General features: G+C 43.4%; 1 protein-coding gene across 8 annotated transcripts in view; it reads left to right on the top strand.

Moving 5' to 3' along the window:
- Window positions 1–19224, top strand: part of SIPA1L2 (signal induced proliferation associated 1 like 2) — a 246883-nt gene that overhangs the window by 154257 nt on the left and 73402 nt on the right. For all 8 annotated transcript variants that reach the window (XM_070781985.1, XM_070781987.1, XM_070781986.1 and 5 more), the window contains 2 exons: window positions 4820–4994; window positions 9885–9988. In XM_070781985.1, the coding sequence (XP_070638086.1) occupies window positions 4820–4994; window positions 9885–9988 (279 nt within the window). The remainder of the gene's footprint in view (window positions 1–4819; window positions 4995–9884; window positions 9989–19224) is intronic.

The raw sequence follows: 19224 nt of genomic DNA, 5'->3' as shown, positions 1-19224 counted from the left end.
GACTCCAAGCCATGGAGAATAATAAAGAAAGTAATCCTGAGTAGTACTTGAAAGTTTTGTTACTTTATCTACATAAATTCATCAACTTCTAAGATCCCATTTTTTTTAAGACTATCCTAGTTTTTCTAACAAGTGAGTTCATAAGATTATATAGATTGACTTTTTTAAAAAATTGGAGTATAGTTACAATGTTGTATTAGTTTCAGATGTACAGTAGAATGATTCAGTTATGCATATATATGTATATATATTCTTTTTACTGTAGATTATTATGGGATATTGAGTAGAGCTCCCTGGCTATACAGTAGGTCCTTGTTATCTTTTTTATATAGTGTGTGTGTGCTGCGTCACTTTAGTTGTGTCCAGCTCTTTGTGATGCTATGGACTATAGCCCTCCAGGCTTCTTTGTCCGCGGTATTCTCCAGACAAGAATACTGGAGTGTGTTGCCGTGCCCTCCTCCAGGGGATCTTCCTGACCCAGAGGTTGAACCCATGTGTCTGATGTCTCCTACATGGGCAGGTGGATTGTTTACCACTTTTGCCACCTGAGAAGACCATATATAGCACTGTGCTATGTTAATCCAAAAATGTTAATTTGTACCTCCCTACTAGGTTGACTTTGTAAAAAAAATAATTCAGGTTGGTAATGACAGCAGCAACCCACTCCAGTATTCTTTCCTGGAGAATCCCATGGACTGAGGAGCCTGGTGGGCTACAGTCCACGGGGTCGCAAAGAGTCGGACATGACTGAGTGACTTCACTTTCACTTTCATGACGTCTTACTGACTTAGAATATTATGGCATCTTTGGATTCGTTCTTAAGCCAACTGCCCCTCCAGATATATGTTCGCTCATGCACCAGTTTGCTTGAGAGGAAATCAGAGAGGTCTGAACACACGAGACTACACACTTACACAGGTGGTTGAGTTTAGAGAGGGCAGTGACAGGACTTCCCTGCACACTTGAATTTATTTTCAAGGCCATTCTGAGACTTTGTCTTTTGCTGCCTTCCTTTAAATTTAAATTTTCTGCTCAATAATTACAGAGTTTCTGGCCTTGGGTACAGAGCGTGCGGTCTTGATCCATTCTCAGGAGGCTGGGGATCGTCTGCCTGTCTATGCAGGGTCTGTGTGTTCAGCCCTGGACACAGAAGCAGTATAGAGTTTTGACAAGTGGGTGTTTTTAGTTTTTGACTGTGGTGATGCCCAAGGTTCCTGGTTCCCTGAGGTTCCCCCCAGGACTGTGAGCCTGGTGTAATTTGCATCAGAATAGTTAAGGAGGGTCAGTGGGAGTGGAGGTATGGTTAAAGGTGACCTCAGGTTTAGGTGTAGAGGCCTTAGAGACGAAGCTTGTTCCAAGAGAATTGAGGGTTTTCATTCATGGAGAGCTGGGGTCTGTCCTCCCCTTGGAATCGTGCCAGCTTTCTGATAAACCATGGGTGGGAGGGGTCAGCCTCAGTATATTGCATTGCTGTTGATTTCATGAGGTTTCTAAGAGACCAAGAGCTGTATCTTCCTCCACACAATGTCCAATTCTCTTCTTTTATTGGAATTGTGCTACACTGGCCACAGTGGTTAGTTCTCAGTTGCTGGAGATGGTTCTGTCTCCCAAGTCCCATCTCATGTCCTCTCCCACTGGCACACAGGTCACAGAGGCCAAGCTGGTGAGTGGGGGGGCGGCCCAAGTGGTGTGTGTGTAAGAGGGCATCTCCACTGGAGCAGAGTTCTGGGGCTGGGAAGGACAGCTGGGGGCTTTGAAGTCTCTCCTAGCCGCATCCATGGGCCCAGGGCTTCTTGGATGAAAGGCGAGTCCTCTTCCCAGTTGGGATGTAGACTCGCTGGTTTGTCTGAAAGCTGGAAGAAAGGATATGTGAGCGAATAGCCCTGCACTCAGCACAGAAGCCCCAAGGGGGTTTCAGTTATCTGGGTATTTGGCCTCTGCCTGGGCTTCCCTCATGGCTCAGCTGGTGAAGAATCTGCCTGCAGTGCAGGAGACCTGGGTTCAATCCCTGGGTTGGTAAGATACCCTGGAGAAGGGAATGGCTACCCACTCCACCCCAGTATTCTGGCCTGGAGAATTCCATGAACTGTATAGTCCATGGGGTCACAAAGAGTCAGACAGAACTCAGCAACTTTCACTATTCACTATTCTTGAGTCACAAAAGCATCATGTCCACAAGGGTAGGGACTGGAGAGAAACTATGTGTGTCCAGAGAGGGCCCTGCTTCAGCCACCGGGGCCACCCCAGCCGCAACCCTGGGGCCAGAGATGGCTTTGCCCTGGGCTTGCTCCCCAGAGGTTGCTGCTGGGGATGGTGGGGCACCCTGGGACAAGCCACAGCTGTAGGAGGCACAGAGAAGGCAGGGTGGTGCTGGAGGAGGTGACAGGGCTCCAGGGGAGTAGTGAGCAGGGTCCCTGGGACACTGAGCTCCTAGGATGCGGTTGATGGTGCAGCCACCCCTGCTGGGTGCAGAGGAGATAGGGGTGCGGGAGTGTGTGGTCCTGGGGATGCTGGGTATGCGTGCCTGCTAATCACACCGCGGAATTTCAGGGGGACTCGCTGTAAGGCTGGGGCCAGACAACTGGAGAGGGTAGAAGAGAGGTCAGAACATCACAGCTCTGAGGAGGTGGAGAGTCATCCAGGGGTCACGCTAGAGAACTAACCCAGATTCTGACCATCACCAATGTCATCACATTGGCAGTGTCAATCCCAAGTGTTTCCTAAAGTACTTTAAGTCCTGCAGTGTCTTCTGGATCACTCAGAACAATGAGTGTTTATAGTGAAATGATGAGGCATTTGTCTTATATTTACTTTTTTTTTTAAGATGATGGTCCCTTTGCAATAAATGTGGTGTCTCATTTGTTTCTTTACTTGAGTTGATCAGAAATGTTTATTCCTCAGTCCCTGGGTGCATGGAAATGTTTTTTGTCTTAATGTTACTAAAGACCCAGTAAGTAAATGTTAGTCGCTCAGTCATGTCTGACTCTCTGCCAGGGTCCTCTGTCCATGGGATTGTCTAGGCAAGGGTACTGGAGTGGGGAGCCATTCCCTCCTCCAGGGGGTCTTCCCGACCCAGGGGTTGAACCTGTGTCTCCTGCATTGCAGGCAGATTCTTCCCCACTGAGCCACCAGGGAATCAGCACAATTCATAATACTAATAGCTTAAACCCAGCATCTCACAGGCCCACACTCGGCGCCTGGAACCTTGTCCTCACAGTGTGATTTGGGTGATTCAGGCTCAGACAGGAACATCAGGCCTGTGTGCTGTCTCCACCTCCCTTCCCCGAGCCCTAGGAGCCATCGCTATAGGTGGCGCATCGGGTCAGATGGTGAACAGGGAATCATCTCTTTGGTTCCTCCCCTCCCCTGTAGCTCTTAGGGTACAGCATGCGTACTGGTGCTCTGCTGCCTGCTCAGCTCTGAGCTTCCCCAGCATCTCCACTGAGATGCATAGCAGGCGGATCCCTCCCTTTCTTGGATTGTAAGTGTCATAGGTCACTCAGATGAGACTGCTGTCATCACTTTGCTACTCAAGAGAAATTAGTACCATTTTGCCTTATTTTACTGATACAGTCATCTCTGAGTTTTGATTAAAGGCTCTGTTTTACAGTTTGGTAATAAAAGTGAACAGTGTTGTGGACAGCTGTCTTTAGGGAATTGGGGAGGGCTGATAATCCGTCAGTCTTTGAGGCTCAGATTGCTGCTATAGCAGGAAAAAGTGCCCTGCTTTTGTGATTGATGGGTAGTTCCTCTTTGGGGAAAATAAAAAAGCTGTCTCCCCTGCCTTAGGAGGAAGTAGTGTGATACCTTCCATCATGGCATGGACGGACAGAGAGACAGAATTATAGCCGGAACCCTTCAGTTGCTATTAAAGTTCTTTATGGTCTATTGTATATTTAGCAGATGTTTTCAAGATAGTCAGAAATGTAGAAATGACTGTAATGGCTCAGCCAGAGTTACTTTTATGGAAATAAGACATTGTTCTATCAATGTACATGGATCACAATTTGCAGTGGGAGTCTTTCCTCCCCAGACCATAATTTGATTTGTTTTTTCCATTACAGTCTTTCATATTTCCATGAATGTTCAAATAATGACAACAAAAAAGCATTAAGAACCAGAGAGGGAAAACTTCTGAAAATATACAGCTCTTTTTTTCTTTCTAACTTCGAAGATAATGCTATTTACTATATAGAGGGTGTAAGATGTTTGCACAGCTCTATTTTTAAATAAATGCTTGAACCTAGCTGTCTGTTTTGGAAACCTGCAAACTCCCATGTAGGCAAGGCCATTCACTGTATTTTTTAGGTTGTCTGACATTTCTCCAGCTGTTATTTTCAGGTCTCTGGGTTTGTTATGATTTTGTAGGGTTTTGCAGAATGACAGTTGATTACTTTTTTTAGCTTCTGGAAGTTGTCCTGGCATGCTTTCCTGTGAACAGAATTCTCAGCTCCTGTAATTTTAATTTTACTGAAGTTAGCTTGTGTGATGCTTTTTAATTTTTTAAATTTATTTTATGTTTTACATTGGAGTTCCCTGGTGGCTCAGACGGTAAAGAATCTACCTGCAATGCGGGAGACCCAGGTTCATTCCATGGGTCAGGAAGATCCCCTGGAGAAGGGAATAGTACCCACTTCAGTATTCTTGCCTGAAAAATCCCATGGACAGAGGAGCCTGGCGGGCTGCAGTTCATGGAGTCACAAAGTGTCAGACATGACTGAGCAACTAACAACATAGTTGATTTACAATATTGTGTTAGTTTCAGGTGTACTTGTCTGATACTTTTTGCCAAGTAATTTACCTTTCTCCCTCGTTTCAGCTGAGCTTTCAGCACAAGATCGGGATTCTGTACTGCAAAGCTGGCCAGAGTACCGAAGAGGAAATGTATAACAACGAGACGGCAGGTCCAGCTTTTGAAGAATTCCTTGATCTGCTGGGCCAGAGAGTGCGGCTGAAAGGATTTAGTAAATATCGAGCTCAGCTGGACAATAAAAGTAAGCTTCAGACTTGGGTGTCTGCACAAATTTAATTCCCCAAAGGTAGGCACACCGCAGACATCTAAGTGAGTGGTCCTGCGCCCTCCTGTTCCTGACCCCAGCAGCGGCTGAGCCAGCTTACTGGGGATGGAGTTGCGATTTCCTCAGATGAGCAGGGGGCTTCCCTGGTAGCTCAGGTGGTAAAGTATCCGTCTGCAATGCAGGAGACCTGGGCTCGATCCCTGGGTCAGGAAAATCCCCTGGAGAAGGGAATGGCTACCCACTGCAGTATTCTTGCCTGGAGAATTCCATGGACAGAGGAGTGGGTGGGCTACAGTTCATGGGGTCCCAAAGTCGGACACGACTGAGCAACTAAGCACACCCATGCACTCAGATGAGCAAGGAAAGCGCATTTCCCAAGGGCATTGTGTCTGACATACTCTCAAAAGGTCAGTTCTTCCTTCGTAACAAGAGCAGAGATCCCCCCAGTATTCTGTGAAGAATCTTTTAGTATGTTCTTTTTTCTTTTCGCCTCACCTCTGTGTTCCACCCTGTCCCACTGCAGCTTGACCAAACCTTGCATTCATTTCTGAAATGTCTAAATATTTCCACATCCATGCAGGCCATGCTTGCAGCCTTATCTTGTTCATAGCCTATTTCATGGTATTACCCGGGGAGCTGAAGCTCTGATTAAAAAGCTGATACATCCTGTTTTCCAAGGACCTTGGTCAGATTCTCTCAAGTGGGGCACCTGTGGGTTCCCTCCTATGTGTGAATTTGTCTTGTCCCTTCATTTCGATAATCCTGTTCCTTATGGTCCTCATAGACTAAATATTCAACCTTTGTATCTGTGTTGTTACTTAGTTGCTCTCAACACACCTGAAAACACCAGGTAGGGTAATTTTGTGTATTTGGGGAAATTCTGCTTATTGTCAAGCAGTGATTTGCTTCTTGCCCTTTTACTGAAGAGTGAGTAAAAGATGGATCTGTGAGGGCATCCAGCCCTCTAGGAGGGGTCAGTGGGAACCTGTCCCGGGGAGCATCAGCCAGGGTTGGAACCAAGGCCCTGTGGCCCCAGGTCTGCTCACCTTGCGACCATCAGTGATACTTGCCTACAACAGAGTGGTGCCACTCTCCCTGTGCCTGGCTTGTCATCAGTTCTGGGGTTTCGGTCTTTGTTTACCTGGAAGATAATTGCTTTACCACGTTGTGTTGGTTTCTGCCATGCAACAGTGTGAGTCAGCCATAAGTATACTTATCTTGAGCCTCCCTCCCTCGTGAGCCCCCCTCCCATCCCACCTTTCTAGGTCATCACAGAGTACAGGCTTGAGCTCCCTGTGCTGTACGACAGCTTCCCAGCGGCTATCTGTTTTACACGTGTGCTCTGTTGCCTCAGTCGATCTGACTCATTTTTGACTCCATGGACTATAGCCCGCCAGGCTCCTCTGCACACGGGATTCTCCAGGCAAGAATGCTGGAGTGGGTTGCCATTTCCTCCTCCAGGGGATCTTCCTGACCCAGGGACTGAACCTGAGTTTCCTGCTTGGCAGGTAGATTCTTTACCACACATCATTGTATATATTTGACAATGCTACTTTATCAGTTCCTCCTCACCTCTCCTCTCACTGCGTCCAGTCCATTCTGTATATCCATGTCTCCGTTCCTTCCCTGCAGATAGATTCATCAGTACTATTCTGCTAGATTCCATTTGTAAGTGCTTATATGCAATATTTGTTTTTCTGTTTTTGAAAGTGACACTTAGAGGATAGATCACAAGATCTGGAGAAAAGTTGGCTCACGTACAGGCCCTGTGTGTCTTCCACTGATGTCAAGGTTGGGGCTTGACTATTAAGTTGAATGTGCATTGCTCATGCCTCAGAAATGTAAAGGTTAGAAAGTAATATATGATACCTATTGTGAGTGTCCACTTCTTTTAAGAAAGATCATTGAGGCCTTTTCTGAATTTTCTTTCTTTTTTCTCTGCCAAACTCCCCTTACCTACAGACTACCATACAACCGCCAGCAGTGCTAGCAAGCTGCCCTTAGGGACGCCTTCCTGCAGAATGAGCTCATTCTTCATGGGCTCATTGCTGCTCTGCATGTCTGCTGTCCTTCTGCTGTGGGAGGGATGAGGGAACATTTTAAAAGCTCCTGATGTATACATTCTATAAAACTACAGCGTAGATAGTGCAAATACTTTTTTTTCCTTCTGTACAGAATTGACATCAGCTTTGAGTTTTTATGACCTAGGAGATATCTTTTATACATTACAGATGTCATGCTAATCATGTTAGCTCAAGGAAATAAGAACAAAATTTTGACATGTTGATTCATATTGTTATGAGCAAGATGTTCTATGAGAGACAAAGAAATCATGGCACGTCTTCCCTTTAGAGGAACTTTCTAAGAGTTGTGTTTCATAGAATGGTCGGATGAAAGTTATGCCTTTTATGCAGTGGGCAAGAAAACCTTAAGTTCAGGAGAATTGTGTTTAATTTTTTAATGTTTATTTATTTATTTTTGTCTGCGATGGGTCTTAGTTGTTGCATGTGGGGTTGGCATATGAGATCTCCAGTGTTGCCAGTGGGCTTCGTGGCCCAGAGGCAGGTGGGGTCTTAGTTCTCCAACCAGGAATTGAACCCACGTCCCCTGCGTTGGAAGGTGGATTCCTAACCACTGGACCACCAGGGAAGGCCCCCTCTGTTTCAGTTTTAATTCTGCCTGCTGCAGGACCTTGGTAAAATCTGGGCCATATTTTATTCACAAAGAAAATTCAGAGTATTTGGGCTAGAGTATATGAGATGTCCCCTCCAGCTTTAAAACGAGCCGTTTCTCTCTCAAGTACAGAATGACGTGGGGTAGGCACAGAAGGGCCATGAGCCGCTAAGTTGCTTTGCTGAGCTGTAGAAAACAGACGCAAGGCTGTGGCCACTTTCTTTAGTTAGGTGCAGAGATAAGACCGAAGACTGCCATAGATGACCCTGTATCTCTTTTTTAGTAGAAATATTTGCAGCAAACCCCACCAAGCTTGTGAGTTTACCTTTCCCATTGCCATGCTGATAGTTGAGATGAAAACTTTAAAAATGCTTATTTTCTGAAATTCATCCTTCAGTATGGGCTTGGGATAGACAAGCTATGACCACATTTTTTAAAGTGTTTCTCCCCCTTCCCCTCAGAATTGCACTTTTCTTTTTTCACTGCAATTTCCTGAATCTGAAGCCCGCTAACCAGACTCTTAAGCATCTGTCAGCATTTCTCGTACTGAGTTTTAAACATCTGAGGAAGTGTTATGATGGGAGTCCTTGAACCTGCGGGTTAGTTCATCCTCTGACCTTCACTGTTATTTCTTCATGGAGAGAACAGTCATCGTTCCTTCGTGACTGGTCTGCTCACTTCCAAAGCCACTTTTACTGTCAAGATCCTAAGAGAAGACAGTTGAAATGGAGGATTACTCCCTAAAAAGTCCTATGAAAAAATAACAAATATGCGTTTAATGAATAGTTAGAAGAGAAAATGTCTTTATTTGGGGACTAGATAGTATACAGCTTATTAGATGAACATCCTCTCTGACCATCTGCGAGTTGATCTACCAGTATCCATAGATAAACATTCTACATACTCCCCTTACTCATGAAATTGCCTTCTATGACTGCCTTTTCAGTGCAAAACTGTATATTTTTTTTCTAAAGTATTTTCAGGACTATTTCTGAATTGGATATAAATGCTGGAAATAAAAAAAATATTACATGATTTAGAAAGAAAATAATAAATGCTCATGAAGATTAAGTGTTTTAATATTTTTAAAGTAAAAAGTTTTAAATTTCAGATTAAAAAAAAAAGAGTTAGCCCTAGGTAACTATTTAGAGTTTTCCCAAAAACCCAATAGAATAAACTTCATTTTAAATAATATTGAATGGTATTGTTCCTTGTTCTTTAAAAGGTGGAAAAATAGATATAGATTAAGGATTGTGAAAGACAGTAAGAATTGTTTACCTCTTAATTTCTGTTTATCTTTTTATCTTTATCCGTATGCAGGGTGGTTCAAAACCCCGTCCTAAAATCATTACTTAGATGTTTTATAGTCGCCATGTTGACTTGGGGCCTGAAATTCTCAGTGAGGTAATCTGTTGATGATACAGATGGGTCTTGAATTTGCAAAGAATCATTCTGCTTTTGAAAAGATGAATAGCTGTATGATTAACAGGGATTCAGATGTCATAGTTTTTTAACATGTGTCAGTGCATAATATACAGTAAGAGATCTCATTCATTCTCCTTGGTCTTAATCATATGACTGCATCGTCGCATTGCCTGTTGAAAAGAAAAGAAAATTAGTTCCATGATTCAGGAAAGAAATCCTTAGTATCTTTTGTCCTCATTTCCATACGAAGTCAATCCTGTTTCATTTTTCTGAGTTCTGGAGGGTCAAGTGCCCAAGAATAAGAATTAACTGTAAACACACACACACACGCGCGTGCGTGCAATATGGGGCAAGGACAGCTTCTGACTAGCTCAGCCCCATTTAATCATTGCACCCAGACCTGCGCCAGACCATACCTCCTCCTATTCTCTTCACCTGTATCCCTCGTGGCTGAAGCATCTCTCCCATGTGGGTCATCAGCCCTGGGAAGGCAAGAATGCAGAAGAGAAGAGAGGGAAAACCATGTGTTCAGTAGAAAGCACGTGTGCGAGCAAATGAAGAAAACCCAGGCAGCTGCCACGGGCTGGAAAGTGGTAGAAACAGTGCCTGGTGTGAGCGCAGCAGGGCCGCCACCGAGACACTGCTCCTTTATACTTGGGCCGTCTGTTCCTTTCAGTTGAATTGCCTTTTGTGATAATGACCTTCTAAGTGTTGAATTGCTAATCTGCAGTGGCCTGACTTGTTCTTGTAATTAATCTTTGTTTTCAGCTGATTCTACAGGAACGCACTCCCTGTACACGACATACAAAGACTACGAGCTCATGTTCCACGTGTGCACCATGCTCCCCCACACGCCGAACAACAGGCAGCAGGTACAGCCTCCCCGCCACTTCCACAGCACGTGCCAACCCACGGGCAGCTCTTTGATGGTATTAGTGTATTCAGAGTTTGCAAAGAATTGCTGGGGTTTTTTTTTTCCTTAAATGGCATTAATAATCTTCGACTCTTATCATTGGGAAGCATTTGGGCTTTAAAGTGATTATTACTGCACAAGTTTCATTGCACTTTTTTCTTACAAAACTTAAATACTCTCCCACACTCACCTGAATTGCTTGCCAAGCAAAACTTTAATGGGAACCAGTGTCAACCTTATTAATTACAGATCGCAAAAAAAGTCGGCAGATGTAACCTGAGCTTTGATTTCTGCATGTGGGTAGATAAGAAGAAAGTATGTTATAACTCACTTGTGGCATTCTTTAATTTTAGGAGTTTGATTATATTTGGGGGCAAACCCAGAGTTAAAGCAAAGTTTGTTTTCATGTTTAAGAAAACTGTGTTTTCCTGATGTCACTTAACTGCAATCCTTTGCTCTAAATTAAAGCACCAAAGACTACATAGTAGCTGTTCAGTAAGTATCTGTCAAATGAATGAAACTTAATTGTTGCAGAGAACTGGCCTTTTTTTTTTTATGTGTTTTCTGAGGCTCATGAAATTCCATGAAGGTTGTCAAAGGATGCTTCTTTCCGAAGAGGCTACTTGTCCTGTCCCCAGGCGGCAAGAACCACCTTAGATCTCACAGCCAGGAAGAGAAGGAGGTCCCTGGCCCCCAGCCTTGTTTGTCCTGTTTGGGGCTGCAGCTCCTCTGTTTATTCATCTTCTTGGAGTAATTGCTAGATGGGTTTTTTCTTCCTAACACTTGACCTCAGCCCCTTGTCCATCTTGTATATTCTACAGGGTTTTCTAGTAATCCGAGCTCTGCCCACTACCTTCAGAGGATCTATCTTTTGATCACATGTCTATGTTTTTTATGAGATGGAGATACAATCCCTAGATCACGTGTATGAATTTGTATACATATATTGTAAACTAAGGGATTTCCAGCTCTTAAAACATTTATTTGGAATAATGCCATGTGGACTCACTAGATATTCAGTTCGGTTCAGTTCAGTCGCTCAGTCATGTCCGACTCTTTGCGACCCCATGAATTGCAGCACGCCAGGCCTCCCTGTCCATCACCAACTCCCGGAGTTCACTCAAACTCAAGTCCATCAAGTCTGTGATGCCATCCAGCCATCTCATCTTCTGTCGTCCCCTTCTCCTCTTACCCCCAATCCCTCCCAGCATCGGGGTCTTTTCCAATGAGTCAGCTCTTCGCATGAGGTGGCCAAAGTACTGGAGTTTCAGCTTCAGCATCATTCCTTCCAAAGAACACCCAGGGCTGATCTCCTTTAGAATGGACTAGTTGGATCTCCTTGCAGTCCATGGGACTCTTATTAAGAAGCTCAATTTAGACCATGCAGTTGTCCTGCAGATACTTAACGAATCATCCAATAATTAAATTCGAGGTGAGTTGCTGCTCAGAAATCTCGTAGGGCTTAACTCAAACCCAGAGAACTTGTCAACACATTAGTAGAAATAGAACGAGTGCCTTTGGACCACACTTATGGAGCGTTTGAACCCCAGGGTCCTGCCACTCCCCAATTACCTGAGTCACTTAAAAAAAATTATTTATCTACTTGGCTGTGTCAGTTCCTACTTCCAGCACCCTCGACCTTCTGTTGCGCACTGGCTCTCTAGTTGCGGCGTGCAGGCTCAGCAGTTACAGCCTGCGGGCTTAGTTGCCCTGTTGCATGTGGGATCTTAGTTCCCGGATCGAGGATCCAGCCCCCATCCCTGCATTAACCATGGGACCACCGGGGAAGCCCCTGGTGGACTCCAAACTGAATCCACTCCATTGTTTCTCAGGTGGCAGCCTCTGGAATTCCAAAGCTCATTTCACTTTGCTCTTATCAGAGCTCAATACTAGATTCCTCTACCCCCTTTTTATTGAACTGTAATTAAAATGGTGGTTTTTTGAGTTCTTTATACCTGACTTTCTTTCACTGAAACTATCCCTGAAAGGTCCTACACACAAAAATGTGGATGGAATACATGAATGCTTTCAGTTTCCCAAATGGGAGATTTAAAAAAAATAATCCCTTGCATTGAGACAGTACATCACACACTGTATAGCCTAAAGACTTATTTGGTTCCTAAAGACTTATTTTCATTTATCTTTTTTAACTTGAGTGAGAATCCATGGCATTGAATACGTTATGCTGATAGATTAGAGTTAGAGAATTGTTAAAAAAAAAAAGTTTTGCTTTTTTCAGTTGCTTTTATATATATGGAATATGTATGATCTTATATGTGGTTCATTGGAAATTTACGTATTCAACATAGGTAATCACGTAAAAAGGATGAGAATGTAGGGTGTGGGATAAAAATCACTGGACTTGCATTCTGAACTTAACCGTGGCCAGTTACTTGCCTTGTGGCCTTGGCAAAGATTCTTAGTCTCTCAAGAAATGTGATAACTATATAATGAGGATGGAGAAGGAAATGGCAACCCACTCCAATACTCTTGCCTGGAGAATCCTGTGGACGGAGGAGCCTGATGGGCTGCTGTCCATAGGGTCACACACAGTCAGACACGACTGAAGCGACTTAGCCGCAGCAGCAGTGTATAATGAGGATATGGTCTAGGTAGCCAGTCGTGGGTGCTTGGAACCTTGTGCCGAGAAGGAAGGAGTCTGTACCCGGGCTCAAACAGACAGGATGCGGTATGTTTGTGATACCTTCCAAAGGTCTGGACCTGAGGAGATTTGACGCACATGAGTATATCTGGACAAAATGATACATAACATCTTCCTCTTGGTGTTAGAATTCTGTGATTCTAGGGCTTTCTTTGAGGCTTCCTCCTTCTAGGTTGGATAAATCTTCAGCAGAAAAATACAGTCGTTAAGAGCAGGAATTCTAGAACCACATTTCCTAGCTACTATCTTTGTGACCTTGGGTCACAAAAAAAATTTTTCTATGCTTTATTTTCCTTTATTGCTGAAGACAGAGACTTTTACCTCTTCTCTTTTCCCGAGTATTGTATGCATACAGAGACATGCCCGGAATGCAGAGAGCAGTGTTACCATTTGTGAATGAATTAACGGACGTTTCTTAGTTGACAGAATCAGAGGAGTTAATGTGTATAAAGCACTTAAAGTAGTGCCTGGCACAGAGTGTGCTCAATAAATTTGGGGGGTTATTACAATTTATAACTTATGAGATATAGAGGACAAGTATTGTAGATGACTTAATTTGCATTTCATCATCCTGTTCCCAATCCTAAAGATTTATTAGGAAAGGCTAAGGCCTGAATAGCTAAGAAAATAAGGGAATAATTTATCAACAATTTTAGAAAACTATTTTAACTTTGATACTTAATATTTTGCTAATTGTGAGTTGTCATCAGAATATTCTGGTCATAGATCAGTGATGGCTCTTCGCAGTCTTGGAACATCGACTTTTCAGCTTTCTTGTGGATTGTGCTGCTTTGCCAAATCCTCACCCACCCACCCTGTGCCCATGGATTGTGTTAATACCAAGGGCGTAAGTGTCTGAAATGACCATCTGGGCTCATGACTGCTCTTTGAGGCCACAGCTTAGCACAGTTAACTGTACATGAATTGTGCCTCTGACATCAGCCTCATTAACACCATGATATCTGTGACTGTTTAACTGGTCCAGACGCGTCCACATCACATAGAATTTCTTGTGTTTGTTCTTATAATAAATCAAGCTGAAAGCTTATTCCAAAATGTAGTAAAAAGTACGTAGAGAGTTCACCACAGTTGCAGAAGAGTTCAATCTTTGGAGTGTCTGACTCTTACAAAGAAAACCTCGCCAGACCTGGGGAGTGATGAGGAAGCCCGTTCCTGAATGTTTTCCCTCTTCAGTGAAGTCCCCCAGGTCTGTTTGGCAGGCAGTCCGCTTTTCCCAGGGCTGTTTCCCCTGGGTGCTTGTTCCTGTCCCACTTGTCCTGTAGACAAACCATAGTTAAGCTATCCTGGGGTGTTATCAGTGGAAAGATCCCCACAGGTTAGCTTCAAACATCACGTTGGCAGAGAAACCTTTTTCTTCAAGCTAAGTATATAAAACAGATAAAGGTAGCATGGTCCTGGCACAGAGTAAACCTCCTTTAAAAAAAAAAAAAAAATGCTTTCATGTTAGAACTGCTCTGTTTGCAAGGGGTATCTGAGATCCATGGAGGTCCCTAAGGAAAAAGACCAAACCCCTGGGTTTCTGAGATTCCATCTGAAGAATCCTGGTCTTTTTCCAGGGATGGGCTTGACATGTACAGCAGTAATAGTGACAGAGCTTCTTAGGCTGGAACCCTTCACCATGTAACTTAGGCAAGTGGCCAGCCCTGCCTCAGAAGGCGTGTGTACGTACTTCTCAGTCCCTCGTTGGTATTGCTGAGGAACTGAAGTGAAAGTCTTAGTCGCTCCGTCATGTCCTGCTCTTTTGTGACCCCACGGTCTATAGCCCTCCAGGCTCCTCTGTCCATGGAATTCTCCAGGCAAGAATGCTGGAGTGAGTTGCCATTTCCTCCTCCAGGGATCTTCCCAACCCAGGAATTGAACCTAGGTCTCCTGCATTGCAGGCAGATTTCTTTATTGTCTGAGCCACCAGGGAAGCTGAGGAACCATTCAGCTTCATTAAGTTCTTCATTAAGTTCCACTGCATTAAGTTCTATACAAGCAGGTCCTGACTGCTGTTGGATTCACCTATAAATAGGCATCTAGACTATTTTGGAAGCATAAGGTGCTTATTCAGCTTTTCATGATTAGCTCTATTCCCAGGCCAGAAAAGGGGATATATACTTATACAGTAAGAATTATTGCTTTTTGAGTAGGCTGGCACTACTCATTTTCAGAAGAGAAATACTTGTATCTTCATAATCCTTTCTTATCTTCACTTTGTTATTAAATCATTAAACATCCACATTCATGGTTTGTTTCTCCATTTCCAAAATATTCAGCTTTGCTGAACTGGTTTGTACATTTATTCTTGTCATTGGTAAAATATTGTATGTAATATTTTTACATTCGTTATATGGTGAATCAGCAAATGCATCTTTGGAGTGGCGATTAAATTTGGTATCTTCTTGCTGATCTGAGATCAGAGTGGTTAATTGTGGTCACTTTTTTATGGAAGTGAAGAGGCAAGGTTTTCCTTCTCTAAGTATAGATCCTCTGTATTTATGTGGTAACTTGTGTGGGTTTTCCCTCTCTTTCTTATTACTCAGACTACTATTTCGTGTTCACTTTTTCCATTTCATTATACAGGAAGCTCTATAGATGTCTCTTAAAAACGACAGTGAAATTCTACCCACTGGTGTATGCATTTCTGAGTATAGAGTATATGGGCGGGGGCAGTGTGTTGTTTGCATGCCTGTGTATCGTGTGTGTTCTTTGTGCATTGTGCAAAATTAGGGGAGTCTCTGAAGGAGGGGAAGCTAGCCTTGCAGGTAAAGAGCAGACACTTCTAAAAAAAAAAATTGGTGGCACTGGGTCTGCGTTGCAGCATGAGGAATCTTCAGTTTCATTACAGCATGTGGGATCTCTAGTTGCAGCATGTGGGATCTAGTTTACGACTAGGGGTTGAAACGTCCCCCCACCCGCAACTGCACTGGAAATGCGGAGTCTTAGCCACTGGACTGCCAGGGAAGTCCAAGGGCAGACACTTTCTAAGCAAAGTTAGCAGACACAAGGTGCCTACTGCAGTGACTAGCAACAGGCGGCTCTCTAGAAGGGGGTTGTGACCAGTCAGACTGTCTGATCAGTCTGGAAGGATCAGGCCAGATCAGTCTTTATCAGCCCTGCTCATCCTGCCAAACTTTCCGATGACACCTAAAGGACTGAGATCCAGAATTTATGATTGTTCTTTTGAACGGGAACACATTTCATATTTTGCTCACTTCTGCACTCATCTCTTTGAATTTCAGAACTTGTGATTGTTAAACAATGCAGTTTTCTCTTTGAAATCATGCTCATTTTCACCTGTTTGCTTTTTAAGACAAGAAACTCTATCTGGAGATCTGCCTTCTCCAGTTTCAAATTAAGCTTTCACATCACTGACATTTAGAGGCGTTTTCTGAACCACATCTCACCTACTTTCTTATGTATGTGTAGCCTCTTCTCCCCTTTCTTCCAAAATTAGGTGTAACGTGTTTTGTTTTGTTTTCCTATCTTGCTAGGCTTTTTAAAAAAGAATGTAACAAATGAACCTATTTGCATAGAGGCTAGTAGATCTAACCAGGTTCAACTTTATGCCATTTTTGATGCATACGAGACTGCCTGGAGATTGTTTTCACTTGCTTCTGGTTGTTGCACCAAGTTAAAACTGGACCTGTGAAACTCTGAAATTTGTTTAAGGAATTGAAAATTTAAACCCACATGTTGCTATTTCTGTAGCATCTGTATGCTTTTCCGTCATGGAATTGGGTGAAGAATCACATTTTCACTTCCCTTGTCATAACAAGAGCTTATTCCTGTCTCACAGCTTGAATCCAGTGTTGGGAATTTAGCAGAACCGACTATGTAAATCTAATATAATATTTATTAACTCACTCTTTCAGTTGAAGACACTGAGTTGGCAGTCTTGGTGCCGAGCAAGTGTTAGGAGCTTCTTATGTCTAGAAGGGCCTAGAAGACGTCATCATTCCTTAATTCCTGAAATAGTACCAGGGACCTCTAGTGAATAGCAACCTGCCTTCCTGTGTGGACCACTGTGGTCTATGTAGGCTGCCACGCCCTTTCCCTTTCACTTCTGGAGTCCATTCTACAGAGTTTCATTGACCAGTTACAACAGGATATAACTAACTACAAAAGAGAACCCTTACCTTTATATAAGAAGCCCAAGAATTGCTTAGGTTATTTAATGTCCGACAATGAGTAATGTTTCTGAGAATTTGCCAGATGTATTACTTTAGTCTCTGAAGAGACTCAAGTATCCTGTTAATGGGCCAGGTGTTCATTTTCTTGGGCTGTTCTCTACAAAGAGCTTGAGATGTTATTTTCCTCTTCTTAATGAATCTGCATGTTTCCCATCCCCACTTTTTCTACAGAATGCATTCTGTGATCATGGTTAAATTAACCAGAATTTTAAAAATATTTCTAGCCCGTTTTACAAAGCAAAAGAATACATTTTTAGTGGTAACAAATCCACCTACCATTGCAGGAGATGTAAGAGGTCAGGGTTCCATCCCTGGGTCGGGAAGATCCCCTGGAGGAGGACATGGCAACCTACTCCAGTATTCCTAGGAGAATCCCATGGACAGAGGAGCCTGGCGGGCTATAGTCCATGGGGTCATAAAGAGTCAGGCACGACTCTAAGCATCTGAGCGCAGCCCATTTTACAAAGCAAAAGAATATGTTTAAAAAGAGATAAAAGCAGACCGGCATGTTATCAAAATAAGTAGCCTTAAATTTTCCTTTAACTTGGGCTTTAAATATTGCGCTTCCCGAAGTGAAGTGTGGGATCAGACCCAACATCTTCCTTCAGGAGGGAGAGAAATGGGTAGGAATAGCTACCTACACTTCACTGAGTAATGCGCCAGACCACCCTGCAAGATTGGCCAGGAGGGTGGTCACTGGGGAAGAGGGGCCCAGAGTCCCCTGTGTGCCTTGGCCACCATGAGCCCTGTCTTCTCACCAGTCTGAGAATTCCTGTGTTTCGAGTAAAGTACAGCATAAGCCACTGTATCGGCGCTCAGCAAATACACTGAAGACATTGTGAGATATTTTTGTTTATTTTTTTAAACTTTTCATTTGTTCCTGAATTTTCTTGTCCTATTACAGTACATGTAAATCATATGTTTCAGTTTATTGGGGATATGAAGGAAGACTATCTTAGCCTTGTACCATTTTCAGCTTGTCGTGGTGTTTGTTTTGTTTTATTAATTTAAAAAGTTTTAAAATATTTCTTTATCTGCTTGCTTATTTGGCTACTTCGGGTCTTAGCTGTGGCTCGAGGATTCGTTGTCGCAGCATGAGGCTTCATCATGGCATCTTTCGGGATCTCTCGTCGGGGTGCTTGAACTCTCTCTAGCTGTGGCACGAGGGCTTAGTTGCTCTGCGGCATCATGTGGGGTCTTAGTTCCCCAACCAGGGGTGAAACCCATGTCCCCCGCGCTGCAAGGCGGATTCTTAACCAATGGACCACCGCAGAAGTCCTCGTTTTATTTATTGTATTTTATTTCTTTGGCTGCACCACTTAGCATGTGGGATCTTAATTCCGCGACCAGGGATGGAACCCGAGCCCCCTGCAGTGGAAACGCAGAGTCCTAACCACTGGACTGCCAGGGCGTCCCATGGTGCTTGTTTTAGATATATGTCCCTGCCTTCTTTTCTTTTCTTTCCGTGAAATGTTTACTGTAGCTAACATCTGTGTCCACGAATGAATGGGTAAATAACACAGTGAATATATGACTAGTTTGCTACTGATTTTTTTACATGTTTCTGAAGTGGCACCTCATACTTAAATATCCAACAAACATTTTTGAAACAACAGATGGCTCATTAATGGATATTAATATATCTTTCAAAACTTCACTTGGGCAGTAAAACAATTTTCGTGTGTTTATAACTTTAACCATGGGGATTTAAATAGGAATTTTCCAGCATATGAATCAGCAATTTAACTGGCAAGCAGTGAATTCTGGAAGAATGGACATTTCGTTCCCACTTTTCCAGGCCTTTTATCATGCTAAATCACAAGTCAGGGGCCTGACAATGAAATCCTTTTTGTATATGGGTTTAAAAGGTTTTAAAAGTCGAACTTAATGCTCTTTACACTGAAGTATGTTCTGTAGGTGCCACATAAATTTGAACACAAGCTTGTTGCCTTTGTTATTGCTCGTAAAGAGAGATTTACTACCTGAGATTACCCTGTTCCTGCAGTGACATCACCGACTCCTGTAAAGATTACTGTCTCTATGAAAGCCGAGGATCACAGACTCTGAGCACAGATCCAGTGGCTTTAGGTGCATCAGCTTATGGGGTGTATGGGTTTATCAGCATGGATTCAGAGGTGTTCAGTGTTTTATTGTGCAGTGTTGTGTGGCTGTGATTGTGTATTTGTATCATTTGTTTATTCATATTGGGTAGGGGGTGTCTGCTGTGTCCTGGGCAGGCCGTTAGAACCCAGGAGACCAGAACTCAGTCAGACACGTCTCCTGCCCTCCTGATGATTATGACCTGACACAGGAGAAGGAAGCCAAGACTTAAAAGAG

Source organism: Bos indicus, chromosome 28 (genome assembly GCF_029378745.1).
Source record: "Bos indicus isolate NIAB-ARS_2022 breed Sahiwal x Tharparkar chromosome 28, NIAB-ARS_B.indTharparkar_mat_pri_1.0, whole genome shotgun sequence".
NCBI lineage: Eukaryota > Metazoa > Chordata > Mammalia > Artiodactyla > Bovidae > Bos > Bos indicus.
The sequence above is the reverse complement of the archived record's forward strand: the minus strand, read 5'-3'. Positions and strand labels throughout refer to the sequence as shown.